Source organism: Gasterosteus aculeatus, chromosome 17 (assembly GCF_964276395.1).
Source record: "Gasterosteus aculeatus chromosome 17, fGasAcu3.hap1.1, whole genome shotgun sequence".
NCBI lineage: Eukaryota > Metazoa > Chordata > Actinopteri > Perciformes > Gasterosteidae > Gasterosteus > Gasterosteus aculeatus.
In genome coordinates, this window is record NC_135705.1 from 15,779,597 (window position 1) to 15,793,521 (window position 13,925).

Below are 13,925 nucleotides of genomic sequence, written 5' to 3' on the forward strand. Positions count from 1 at the left end.
AGGCACCTCTAGCAGCGTTACCGCTGCAGCAGCAGCAGAAGGTAACTCCAGCTCTGCAGACACCTCAGGCCTCGCCAGCACCAAACTCAACATCACAGTAACAATTGGCAAGTTTATCTGTAAAGACATGCGACCCTACAATGTGGTTGAAAATCCGGGGTTCTGTGAATTGAGTATTATTTAACATTGTGTAATTATTGTGTAATGTTTACATTGAAAATGGCACTTGATTCAAATAAAAGGTTAATACATTTGCCATTAATTGTTGTTTGCTTGTTTATAATATCCATAATTAATTTAAACCTGATTTCCTTACAAGAAACAACAGGGATCTCAGAAACTTTGCCTGCACTGTCCAGTAAAGTTACTGAATCGATTTCAAGTCTCTGAATCGAATCGTTCTAAATTAACCCAGATCGTCCATGAACCGAATCGGCAACTATGAATCGAGATTCGAATTGAATCGTTGTTAAAATGAATCGTTACACGCCTAGTTGATATCTTTCAATCTGAACTAATGTGGTGGACTGGTAGACTGGCCCTGCCATCGCTCACACACACACACACACACACACACACACAAATAAATAAATCCCTGGACCGTTGTCAGCAGTTTCCAACTTGCATATGTTGATGCAATAAACCAGAACTTCCATGGCATCTGTTTCCAGGACAATGGAGCTTGATTTGTTCGAATGTGACGGCACCCATTACCATGCAAGTAGAACAACCCAGTGGAGGGGGATGGTCCTAACCAACATCTTCACCACATTGTCATTCATTTATGCATTAAACAGATGGAGAAGGTGACTGTTACGCACTCTTGTGAACACCAGACACGTGTGTTGTAATCCTCTGGAGAGAAACACAAGCTGTCAATCAAATCACTCACTGAAATACTCCTTTATTCCAAATGCAGGACCAAGTCAGCCAAATAAAACATGCATACGTTGGTTTTGACATATTCTATATCTACATTATAGATATTTATTACATAAATGATTCTATCCATACAAAATATAAAAATATGTGAGGCCTCATTTACAACCATATGTACATGGACTTCCTTAACTTAAGTGACATTATTAATTCATTTATCTATGTACATACTATGAACTGAATACAATAGCACAGTATATTCTATATCTAAATCACATTGTGTGAAAAAGCTAAGCTGTACCAAACCAACTACTTTGCACACTTGTCTGCTGCATGTAAGTGAAGTTAAAAAAAACAATTGCACATCGGCTTTTGATAAATGTTGTAATAGAACAGCGCATTGAACGTTTAGCCTTAACACTCAAGAGATATTCCGAAACATTAAAATGAACAAACATGCAAACGCTGTTGCTTTTTCACTGTTAACCAACTGTAGTCCATCGCTGACTTTCATTAGTTGATATTCATAACTCAACAACACTGAATAAATGGACTTTGAGATTGACTTTGTTTTTTTTGTTCCAGATGGGAGATAGTGTTCACAGTCTGGACAAAGAGGAATTTCTTTTACCAGATGAGAGGGTGTTAGGAGATGATACAGTTCTTGCTTTTTCTGCGTTTGCGGGTGTGTAACTGCCCGCCGTGGTTGGGTCCTCCAATCCCGTTGTACTTATGGACGAGCTCCTGGTTGCTGAGGTAGCGCAGCTGGATGGGTCTGGGAATCGGCTCACCCAAGAAGTAACCTTCATCCTCCGATTCGGAGGATGAAGAGCAAGTTGAGCACCAGCCATCATCATCATCGTAATCGTCCCAGGAATACTGGTTCAAGCCAGTGCGTCGGCTGGCGCCGGGGTTCTGAAGAGTCAGGTCTGAAGTGGTTCTGGGGCACTGCCTGAAGGGTTGGGGCTGGTATCTCCCCCCTCCTCCTCCTCCTCCAAACTGGTCCCTGACGCTCCTTGGTGGCGGGAAACGATCGTAATCCTCACGCACACGTAACTGTGCTCTTTCTTGAGGTCTCACCCTTCGTTCTGCCACCAAGTTGAGAGCGTTTTCTGAACGGGATCTCCGGGACCTGCGGGAACGGTGGTGGTGGTGCCGGCGCCTCTGGGGAGTATTTTCTGGAGCATCTATCCTAATACTGGCTCCCCTTCCACCTCCTCCACTAACGACACCACCCACCCTGCACTCACTGATGGGGGGTAGGCGGGCAGCGTTGGCGCTGCTCACCAAACTCACCCTATCCTCCTCCTGGAAAGTGAAGCCAGGTGGTAACTTGGTCATACCCATTCCGCCACCCATACCAGGGTGGTCGCAGTACTGCACCTGGTACTGGGAGGACCTGGGAGGATCCATTTCCATGTAGGGTTGACTGGCAGTGAGGCTGTGAATAGACTCAGAGCTTCGAAACTGAACTGAGGAGTTTAGGGTGCCCATGTTACTTTTCTCTGACACGTTCATCCCAGAGTCTTTGCTCAGGTCTGGCATGGAGAAACGAGAAAGATGCTCCTGCCGCTTTCCTGCTCCATCTGCTGAGTTGCCTGCAGGCAAATAGAGTTGGATTTTGTGTCAGTAGGCGGTTTATTCAATGTAATCCCATACAATTTTACACTTTATTCAAGGTGGATTTCAGATTACATTTGGGCACAAGTTATGATGTACACCACCAACAAAACTCTACTAACACTACTCACAACCTCTCACGCAATGCAAACAGAGTACTAGAACCAAAAACAAGGGGCAAGCAGAGGTCTAACGGCTACTGTTGTACCCACCTGTTGCATTGGATAGGGCCAGGGACTCCATGGATCCTCTTGGAGTCTGCTCCAGAGGGGTCAGTTGCTCTGTGAAGTTAAGTGCATTGATGGGGTTCCTGCTCCTCGCCACCTGGGTTGCTGCTGGAGGCCCCGTCTCTCTTTCCCTGTCCCTCTGAAAGCCGTGCAAACTGATTGAGCGCTTGTCAGAGGAGAACCCATTGTGATGCTGAGAACACTGGGACACCTCCGTGAAGCTCTTTTGGGTCCTCAGTTTCGGTGGATAGTACTCTTCCTGGCTTCCTGGGGCTGGCTGTTGGAACCACATCTCATTCAGAGACTGGCCCTTCATGGCGGAGATGGGTGGCCTCTTCAAACCCCCATTTTCCTTGATCCTGTGATCCTGCAGATGATTTGTCTGTGCCGAGCAGGTGGGGTTATAGGCAGTCCTGACGTTACACTGGCTCAGGAGCTGGAGAGGGGTAGTGTGGGCAGTTGGGTCTGATTGGGACTCATAATGATAGCCGTCCCCTGGTCGCTCTTGGCGCTGCCAGGCTGGAGGCTCACGTGTCAAACTGGCCGTTTGGCTGGAGAGACTGAGCAGATCCATTTGTAAAGACAGTGGATCCACCTCCCCAGAGAATCTCTCAGTCTGAACCCCACCACCTCCGCCTCCACTCTTCCCTGCCTTGGAGCTGCGTTTGGACTCTTTGGTGGATCGAGCGCTCTGGAAGGCTGAATCGGAGGAGTCCGAGCCGTTGGGCTCCTCCCCCAGACTGCAGGAGCGTGAGCAGAAGATCTGTCCCTGCTTGGGCAGGAAGGGCCGACCAAGCAGAGAGCATTTACAGCGGGCACAGCAAAAGCAGCCCTCTGTGGCGTGCCAGTGCTGCCCATCGTAGGTCATCTGGCCTTGGTCAATGCCTACAGGAAAGATACAGATGGGTTTATGTCAAATAAGATTAAGGCACTCAATTATAAATATAAATGCACAATTAGTACAAAGTTTCATGTTCATATCAAAGAGCTTTACATTTGTGATTTAAGATGTCGTTTTATGTGAAAATACGGGGAGTTTACAAGTTGCTTGTGGAGAGGGAAAATCGAGCTGAAGGCAGTTAGTTAACTTCCTTGGGGTAAACTTGTTATAGAGCTTTCCCAGCATTGTGTAAACACTCTGCATCTTGATTATGCCTGCAGTTGTTGCAGGCAGAAAGAAAACCAGCTATTTGCTAATAGCTGCCATCTGGTTGCAGCATGCTTTCTGATGGTTTCAATTTATATTTAGTTGGCTTTTTAAGCCAAATACTTTTCTATATCCTGTCCAACAAATAATTACAGAGCAAATTTGTTGAGAGGTATGTGCCAAAATCACACTTGGGCATCCTGTCTGGGGAAACGCACACACAGAGGTTTAACAGGAGGTGGAAGTGGGCCAAGAAGTGCTAACCTAAGGTTTCCCTCTGAAAATAACCAAGTTTCTCCTCTTAGTGGGTTTGCCTCTCACACTTTCTGTGAGATTTTGATTTGTATTTAACGGACAATTACTCCATGTAGACACGTATCTACATGTCATTTTTCCTTTACGCGTTCCCTTGCGTGACACGTTGGTGATTAATGCAGAACGCATAAACAGTGCTAGATGCTTGAGACATACCAATATGTTCCCCGCAGGAGTCGCAGTACTCGGCGTAGAGGGACTCGAAGCAGGAGCAGCAGTAGGGCCGTCCCTCCTTCATGATGTAGCGCTGACCCCCCAGCACAGTCTCGCACTCGAAACAACAGAAGTGCTTCATGTGCCAGTGGCGCCCCTCTGCCTCAGTGCACTCATCCGCAAGGATGATCTAAGAAAAGGATAAATAAGAAAGATTGTTTATCACAGGTCCTCCGAGGCAAAAACACAATTAGGGTTAGTACTGCTCGCTAAATGACAGGACAGCGGCTTGGCCCGTCCTTGCTCCCTTTCTACGCGCACCGCTTTCCCCTCTAGTGCTCAGTCCTCTTAAATCGTCCTCTGTGTCACTTACTTGTAGAAGAGGCTAATGTGTGAGGACTTAAAATCAAAGTCAAATCTACAGGGTGCATTTACTTAATTATGCTGCAGTCAAAACACTAGGGTGCTTTTAAAGTGCTAACAGCGTCCTTGTCCCCATTTGCTGAGTGAAAGACAGTGTTAATGGTTGAGGGATCACGAAATTGAGAACTGACCCTATTAGATCAGAAAAAAAACATTGACATTGTGTTTTGGGAAGCCTGTGAGCATCATATGACAGAAGTTTGGCCTTATACAAGCCAGATTGGTGTGTAGTATACATTTAATTGTGTGTTTGTTAACACATGATCATCCATGTGCAGACGTGTGTGTGTGTGTGCATGTGATGAGCATCTACCTCATCGCAGGCGGTGCAGCGCGGCTTCAGTCTCTCTGCGTGGTGCCGGCCGCAGTAGATCTTGCCGTCCTGGTGGAAGTAGATGAGGTCCACCAGAAGCTCGTTGCACATACTGCACACAAAGCAGGCCGGATGCCAACACACGCTGTGACCTGCCCGTGACGCAAACACGGCAATGTCGCCACCATTGATCTGGCCTCCGCACTGAAGAAAGTAACGAGAAGAAGAGAGCTTTGAGTTAAAGGTTGCAGAGTTTATAATTACATTAAATCCATTTTTTTTAGTTCAACTTCCAATCAAACTATATGTACACCAAAAACACGACAAATAATCTTTAAAAGGCTCGTGCAAAACCTATAAGGTTCATCACAGAGCAATATTAACAATTCATTACAACAGTGATACACATGCTCTATGAGCTCAACATTGTTTGAAAAACTGAAAAAGGTTTTGGTTGCCCTGGAAAGAACTCTTTGAAATGAAAGGATTGCGCAAACTTGAAGGTCTACAGTCAAAATGTCCGAAAGCCAATAGGTGATGTCTTCATTGCTTTTCTCCGATCAACTGTTCAAAACCCAAAGATACTCAGTTTATTATCACATACGATAGTATTGTGACAAAGCTGGAACCTGGTAATCTCTAAACAACAAACTTGGCAGTGGAAATCCGCTGAAGTCCAATTTCAGGGGACCCCTTAAAAGGTCATTAATGGTACTGATACAGATTTAGTGTATCGAATTGGACAACACAACTTTGCACAAACGCAGGACAAACCTGAGAGCACATGGGTGTGTTTACATGTGCGGCTGGCAACGGCCAATAGAATAGACAGACGCAGAGAGGAAGTTGGATGGTTGGTGAAGGACGATGGTGGGGTCAAGAGGAGAATACAAATTGAGTGATGTATGGGAGGATAAAAAGGAGAGCAAGATTGGCGTGGAGGTGTAAAGGTAGAGAAGGCAGAAGGATAAACGAGAGGGTGTGCTGAGGAGACAGGGGGGGAAAGGTCAGGTAGACAAAGTAGATTTAGAGGGGTGGGAAGATGGGGACGGAGCGAAAGTTACAATCAGGTTATCTAACTGGTACAGGGCCTCTAAGGAGGCCATGGAGGAGGTGGGAAATTCAATCAATAAAAACACACAAACACACTCTCCCAATAATCTGCTCCCTAGTGTGTGCATGTGTGAGTCTGCTCGGCCGAGTAAATGAGAAACACAAGCTATAAAGCAGCTTCCCACCCGGGGCACCGACACAACAAAGAGTGGCTACGATTCGCGGGGGCCTGTTGCATACACACTAACAAATGGCTCGCGGATGCTGTATTATGATTGCTGTTAATAAAACACTCCATTGCACTCTTTAGTCCTATTAGATCCCTAAATATATAATGGATAAATAAATGCAGACAACAAACTAAATATTTGATAGGACTGTGTGCATTGCGATGACGTGTGTTTAGAAGGATTTAGAGCCGGTTGAACTGTAACTTGGTTCGCTGCAGTTGTATGTGAGTCACACTAATACTGGGATTAACAGACTGACAAGGTCACAACAGAGTTACAAAAGCACACAACGGTTGCACGCTTGCCCTTTATATGTCAACATAAAGCATTTCTCATACATCATACCAAAGACCAGAAATGCCAGCAGGCTTGTCAGCAAGTCGCTCACATGATTCATTGCATCGGTCACATGAGCTCGTCCCGCTTAATAATTCACTCTTGTCCCGGGACGCGGCGCAGAAATAACATTTCAAAGTAAAACGCTGGCCGATCATTGATCTTGTTGCGTCTCTCGACTGCAGGAGAAACGCCACTCGCGTTAATGTTTTTTCTGTCAGCTACCTGTTCACAGATTGCCCCCGTCATCGTCACGGGGAACGGGCGGACGTTGCCGCGGCCCAAGTTCTCCCGTTTCCGTTGGTTGCTAAAGAGCTTCAGTTCTCGCTTCTCCTCGTTGTCCAGACCGTTACAATAGCGCACCTACACACACACACACACACACACACATTTGTTAAGTGTGACACAGACAAACGTTTTTGCCTGTAAATCAATATAGATCATCAAACTTTGACATTGCAGTCAAAAAACAAAGGTGAGCATAATAGTACTGTCTTTGTTAGTATTTCCCCATCAGGACAATTATATCATACATTTTATGTTATTGTTTTCAGGCTGGTGTAGAAGGGTGTCCATCTTATAAGTGCTGTTGTCAACTGCTTATGGAAACCCCACTAATATCTCAACATTATAATAATTTATTAATGCAAAAACAAAATCATTCCCGCCCATTCCGAGGCTGACTCCTCCTTTTTTTGTGTTTGTCTCCTCCCTTCTATCCTGTTATCTGTGTATCGCCCCGAAAGGAGGGTGGGGAGGGAGGGAGGGAAAGATGGCCGGGGGTGATGAGGTAGTGGGGGAGGGGTCAGTTTGGACTCTCACCTCATTGTCGTGGGGCGGGAGCTGATGGAGCAGCTGTTTGATGCGGTATTTCTCTCCTGGGCTGTTCACGTAGGGCACCTTGTCCTCCGGCAGGGAGCTGTAGTACTGATGAACCTGAGCAAGATACAGAGAGAGGATGAGAGTGATGAGGAATAACTACATACCTGTAACATGTAAACCTGACAAACCAAAAGAAAATACACATCGGCGGCAACCGGTTTAATTTTTCATTATTAATTAAGTTGATTACTATTTCTCATTCAATTATTTCTTGTTTTGTATTTGTTGTGCACAAAATGTCTTAACTAAGAATGGTTGAACAATTTGATAAGTGAGTTTCAATTCGTATTAAATCGTAGTGTATTGATCATTACTGCACTGTGCAGAGATTTTCCTTTTTCTTTCTTTAATGTGTGAAGAGCCTGTGAATACACAGGCTCTACAGAAACCAACACACACACACAAACAGACCCAGACACACACACACACACACACACAGAAAATCCCCTCTTCATCTTTGCACATTGACATGGGAGCATATTGCTGACCTGACAAAAGTGCAAAAACTCATGCACACAAATGGTTGACATGGATACATTTAGCAGTGCGTGTGCACACAAATGTGTGCGATAGCAGAATATATGCTAATCTCGCTATTCGAAATTGCTTTGCACGTTTGCACATTACGCCCCCAGACAATGAGTGTCGTCTGTTTTATTTATGGCAGTCTTCCTTTTATCACACTGTAACAGGGTGCGGGGGTATAACAGAGGTCATGCCGTCATATATGAATGTGATTGGAGGAGGAGGAAACCACAAAAGCCACTGGGGTTTAAATGGAGATTTGGGATCACACATTAAAGAAAGAAAAAGGAAAATGAGAAGTGACCGGGTGGAAATACAACAAGATGAAAATGTTAGATGGATGAACATCACATGACACAGAATCCGTCACACAAAACAGATTGACTTGAAAAATGCAGAAAAGCTTTGATGCGTAGAGACCAGCGTTAAACGTGCACACACACAGAAACGCACGCACACACAGAGCTAATGATAAATTACAAAACTACAGCAGGATACAATCTGGAGGTGAAAAGCACATTGCTCCAAGGGTATCTAAACACACACGCCCACACACACACACACACACACACACTTGCAGCGAGAGCCAGGAGAAGCAGCTTGTGATAATAACTGTAATCGAAAGCAGACAGAACTAAAGACAGGGCAGAATTTTCGAAGTGAACGGAAAGGAGTGTTTTTAAAAGCTGGAGCAGAGGACTTTCTAACTGAGTGACAAGAGTGATCGCTTCACACAGCTGGTTTCTATTGCTGTTAATGGCCAGACAGCCAGAGGAAAATACCCCACCAGGAACCAGCCCCAACATTCCCTCGTCAAACCACTTTACAGCGGTTATTGGACGTAGATGTTGCGTTGTTGAGGAAACTCTGGTAGTTACAGCCAAACGTTGATGCAAGGGATGTTGCTTTCATGGAGAAATGAGCAGATTCAATTCCTGTGTCCTTCTCTTTGTGTACTCGGACACTGCGGTCGGTCAAGTTGTGGAAATGGATTCAATGCGTTTTAAAGTTAAAATGTCTGAGATTGCTTGATAACGCACAAAATAAAAGCTATAGTGAATATACTAAAAGTCCACAGCGAAGCTGCTCAGGTCCATCTCCTAATGGGTCATGCTAGCCGTGGGTACTTTTCAGACTGGCTCTTAAAGTTGCTTTTATCCAGATCGGCGTTGTTGGTCCCTCTCAGAATGTTCGCATGAATAACCTTGAGCTGAATTTCTAATTTAGTAGGCCACATGTGAGAGAAAAAAGCAGACTCCATGTTAGAATGGAAATAAAAATCAGATTGTGGTACATGCTGCACATTAGACTGCTTGCAACATGATGGTAACATGAGGGAAACACAGGCCAATGCTGAGTAACATTCTTGGACTTGACAAGTTGTAACTTGGCAACATTGCAGAATTTTATTAGAGAAGGATGGAGAGAAGAGGGCAAGAGGGGACAGTGGGAGGGAGAATGTTGGCTGGCCCTCCTCACCACCATAATAACATCTCCAACACACCAAGTAATGAATGTCCTCGGTGAAAAAAGTCTGTTATTCAGCCATTTCCCCGACCCACCAGAATATAGCAGCCCTTTTTATGAAATGTCTCATTTCAGAGCGGCAACTTCACACCGCCGCTGGCTGAATATCGGACTCGTACAGCAGCTCAGGCTCCCTACAGGGAAACCTAAACCCACCGTTTAGAACCTGGAGATTAGCTTTGCGTTTACCATCTCCCTCTATTCTTACTGTGTCTCAGGCCGGGCGTTGAAAAGCTCCACATCAGGCGTACTACCGCTCTTCCGCAAAAGGTCAAACAACATGTATCCACAGCTTGAATGACTTGGCAAATAGAGAATATGATTGCTATGGACAATTTTCATTGAGGCTGTTTAAAACTGTCTTAATTGTGTGTTTTTTTTTCAAGGTTATTCAGTATTGTGCTCCCGGGAACCTGCACAGTCCAGTTTTCCTTATGGCTTGACCTGAGGTCTTATCACCACTCTATGAGAAGCTAATTGACTTCAGGGTTCAGGACACGTGACCCCCGGAAAGGGAATGAAAAATGGCTGCGCTCAGTCCTTGGAGGTAAGAACAGGAAGCTGTGCCAACAGTGTATTGAACAGTTCATTGCTTTCAACTCGCCTACAAATGAAACCAGCTTCCATAAACGCTTCCATTGTCCAATAAAATGGGAACCCTCCTACGTGCACACACACACACGGTGAAATGCACGAGTTTTCTTCAACATTTAAAACACTTGTGTACTGCTCAGGCATATGTTACATAGTCCCCGTAACATCAGTGAAACCTACTCTTAACATGTTTCTAGGCAGAATTAATTGGAGATTAATCGGACTGCTGAAGCTGCAAAATTCTTATTATTCATTAGCCTGCATAAGGAGGACTCAGGAAGATTGTCGAGCTATCATAAGGTGAGGTACATCTTAAACTGAACACTTCCAATATAAGCACAACTACTTATTTAGACTTTTTCAACGGGGGGGTTGGGGGATGCGGCACCATAACCTTCTGAAGTATGACGGTCACTTTCTTAATGAGTAGCGCGACCTTCCTCCCCTCGCTCCCGAAGCACGCAGCACAGCCGTCCCTCTCAGCTACATTAAGTAACTAATCAATGATAAATAAATAATACTAAAATAAATTGCGTATGCCCAGACCCACGGCCCACTGAAAACGGGTCGGTGTGACCAGATAAGAACTACGGATTTAGACTATACTGGTATGTATGTACATATATATCATTGCATGAATATATTATACATATATGAATGTAATTCACACATGGTATACAAAATGGTGTGCACCAGACATGGATCGTTTTGGTTATTAATCCAACTCCCTGGAGTCAAACAGAAGTATGTTTTGGGAAATTGGAGATCTTTGAGGAATGTGACTATAGTATGAACCCGAGACTGTTTGTCATTTGATACTTTTTTTTTCCCCAGAGTTTTGCCACACTTAACCCCTGATTTAATGGGGACAGACAATGTTTCTGTTCTTTCGATGTATTCAAACGACAGTTGTTGGGTCAATATGTGGTGTCAACAATCTGGTGTAATTGACGACTGCTGACAAAACTGCAAAATGTAAGACTTAGACATCAGTTGTGCGCGCCGAAAGGTAATTTGACATTAAAGTGTAAAATGCGGATACCTGTTCGGGTTTGAGCCCAGGTGGTACCCAGGCGTACTCCTCCAGGGCGCAGCCGGAGTCGTCGTCTGAGGTGGAGTTCCTCTGGAAGTCGTACATCAGCTTGGTAACGGTCTTCTCCATTTCTACAGGCATGGCTGTCACAGCATGCTCCTCACGGCGACACTTACAGTGCACACAGATCTTCCTATCGTGGACAAACAGAGAAAAGAAGAGCATCTCTCAAACCATTGTTGTATGTAGACTACGCTTTCGTTCAATGGGAATATTTTAGAAATGAGGGGAACATTGATTTCACCTTTAGAAAAAAAAAAACACTAGGGGGAACGCAAACCCTCAGTTTGAAAGGGTACTGTGTAAATTTGGGGAGGTAGAATTTCAACAGAAACAACATGTCATGTCGTTGTTTTTGGGCCTCTGAAGACTGCCATAAATCACCAAAAATACATTTATAGGGTAACCTCAGACTACCTGGAAAAGGAAAACCTTTCTTTAACAAACTTGCCTGTAGGGATGTCGAGCCCCTCAAAAAATGACATTCTCTACTTTTGTTCAAAACCGGCAGAATTCTTTTTTTTTTTTTCCTAACTCCACTCAGTTCAAAAAGTCAAGGCTTCCCACTGCGGCTCTCTGAAAAATGTGGGTGCCACAAATACGACACTCTCCTGCAGTACCAAGAAGAAATAGACCATTACAAACAGGACATATAAATGAGCAGAATATAGATAATGACAGTGATGTAAGCAGCACTGTATAAACACACAATACTACAAGGTTAGCAAGAAACAATAGCAGGTGGTAGCTAAGAGAAGGCTTCACTCTCTTCAGTTGAGCAGACCAACCCAGCTTTAAGATGGAAAGTATCCATCCATGTGGGAGTTTTTTGCAGAAACTATAGTGGGGAGTGTTTGCCACAGACATTAGCGTTCATCTCCAGTGTTGTCCAGAGAGCAATAAAATGTGCTGCGATATTTCTCAAACCCGAACAACTATTCCGCTGTGTGGTCTAACAAAATATTTGGATTAACAGGACAAGAATTACTCGTTGGAGAGGGACACAGAGCTTGTTCGACAAACCATGAAAAGCAAGGAAGGATGTGGGTTAAGCATTGGTTAAAATTAGAAATTAAGGTCACCTTCACTAGGTCTGTACTTGGAGACACTGAATACATATAGAGCCCCTTGACAGCTATAAGCCTCTGCATGAAGAGGGAAACTGGTGACCATAAGGTTGCATCCCACTAACCCTGGCTGCCCTCAGGCAACCAAATCTGTGAGACAATCCCATTACCTTTCCAGACGAGCGCCTGCGGGACAGCCTTTTGGAGGAGCTTAAGGACACTCAGGACACTGACAGCTTGATTGGTTGAGGATCTGTTAGTGTAAAGTGCTTGGAGAGCAGACAATGCCATGCGGAGAGCTGGCCAAGTCCCACCTTCTCTGTTGTTCAGAGAAGCACTGCTTGTCCCAGGGTTTACCCTTTAGCAATTTAGTCTAGTTGGTTTAGCACTGATGGATTTTGATGATGCTACGCATTTGATTCTAAGTAAACCATCCCATTTCAGAACTGTCCATTTTACATATAGGCCTTAAAAGGAAAACAAAAAATATAAATGGTCGGAAGTCGGACAAATTGTCCACTACCAGTTGAGAGTCTTTGTCATCCACGAGCAGACTGATGGCCTATTACGGTCAGCTCCAGTTCTCAATGCCGCCCTCGGCAGAGAGGAAGGCCTCTTCGGTCATTGTGGAAGGGCAAGCATCAGAAAACTCTGCATGAAGTGGCCGGATATCAATGTCATGAATATTAATGGTCATGATAACTAAAGCAGCGATGCAGTGCAGGCAGCTGTCAAACAGGCCAACTGGTAGAAGGTTGTTTGGCAAATCCCTGTCCCGGGGGCATGATGCTACAGCCGGGGGCGACGCAGCTTCCCTCCTTACAATGGAGCACCTTCACCACCATTACTAATTTAAGGGTAGTCAACTGAAAGACACACATCCGCAAGAGCAAACACTTGCAGCGAGCAGGATAGGAAGTGAAAAGACAAAGACACCAAGGGATTAAACTCGTATGAACACCTCTTCTAGTCTTCTGACGTGCTGCCAGGTGGTTGGCAGCTATTTATGCCTTGGGCTGAGGAGGGACTCTTGGTGATAAGACTATACAAATAGCCAGAGCTGAAGGAAAGCATTTCACACTACATTCCTTCAGAGAGGACACATTACATATCCCCTGACCCGCGCCCTGCCTATAGTCTCTGTAGAGTTCCACCTGGAGGCAGACAAGTTTGTGACAAAGGCCGAAACTCACCTCCCCGACCCAGTAGCTTAGTCCAGATGTCGGATGAAGACCTTCCTATAGTGATTCAACTCGAAAACACTGATCCCCCCCCCCACTCCTCCCTCCTTCCATCCGCGCTGGCAGAGATACTGTGGGCCTACAGGGGCGTGTTGCTCCTTCCCTCCCCTTCTACCCTCATGATTTACAACACGCTTCATGCACATGCCTGGGATTTCCCCTCCACTGAAACCTAATCCCTGAGCTTCCCCTTGTAATCTACGTGATTTTCAATTAGAAGAGATTTGGGGACTTTTCGAACACAAGTCAGGTGCATCACTGTCGTCTCATAAATGACTGCATGGTAAGGCGTTAAAAGGC

The 13,925-nt window shown here is 45.0% G+C and overlaps 1 protein-coding gene across 3 annotated transcripts in view; it reads right to left on the minus strand.

The window, feature by feature from the left end:
* Positions 1 to 884: 884 nt before the first annotated feature.
* prickle2b (prickle homolog 2b) overlaps positions 885 to 13,925 on the minus strand; it is a 65,144-nt gene continuing 52,103 nt past the window's right edge. For all 3 annotated transcript variants that reach the window (XM_040202925.2, XM_078091566.1, XM_040202926.2), the window contains 7 exons: positions 11,267 to 11,450; positions 7,519 to 7,632; positions 6,922 to 7,059; positions 5,078 to 5,281; positions 4,345 to 4,531; positions 2,712 to 3,611; positions 885 to 2,477 (listed from right to left, as the gene is read on the minus strand). In XM_040202925.2, coding sequence (XP_040058859.2) covers positions 1,525 to 2,477; positions 2,712 to 3,611; positions 4,345 to 4,531; positions 5,078 to 5,281; positions 6,922 to 7,059; positions 7,519 to 7,632; positions 11,267 to 11,450 — 2,680 coding nt within the window. In that variant the 3' untranslated portion in view covers positions 885 to 1,524. The remainder of the gene's footprint in view (positions 2,478 to 2,711; positions 3,612 to 4,344; positions 4,532 to 5,077; positions 5,282 to 6,921; positions 7,060 to 7,518; positions 7,633 to 11,266; positions 11,451 to 13,925) is intronic.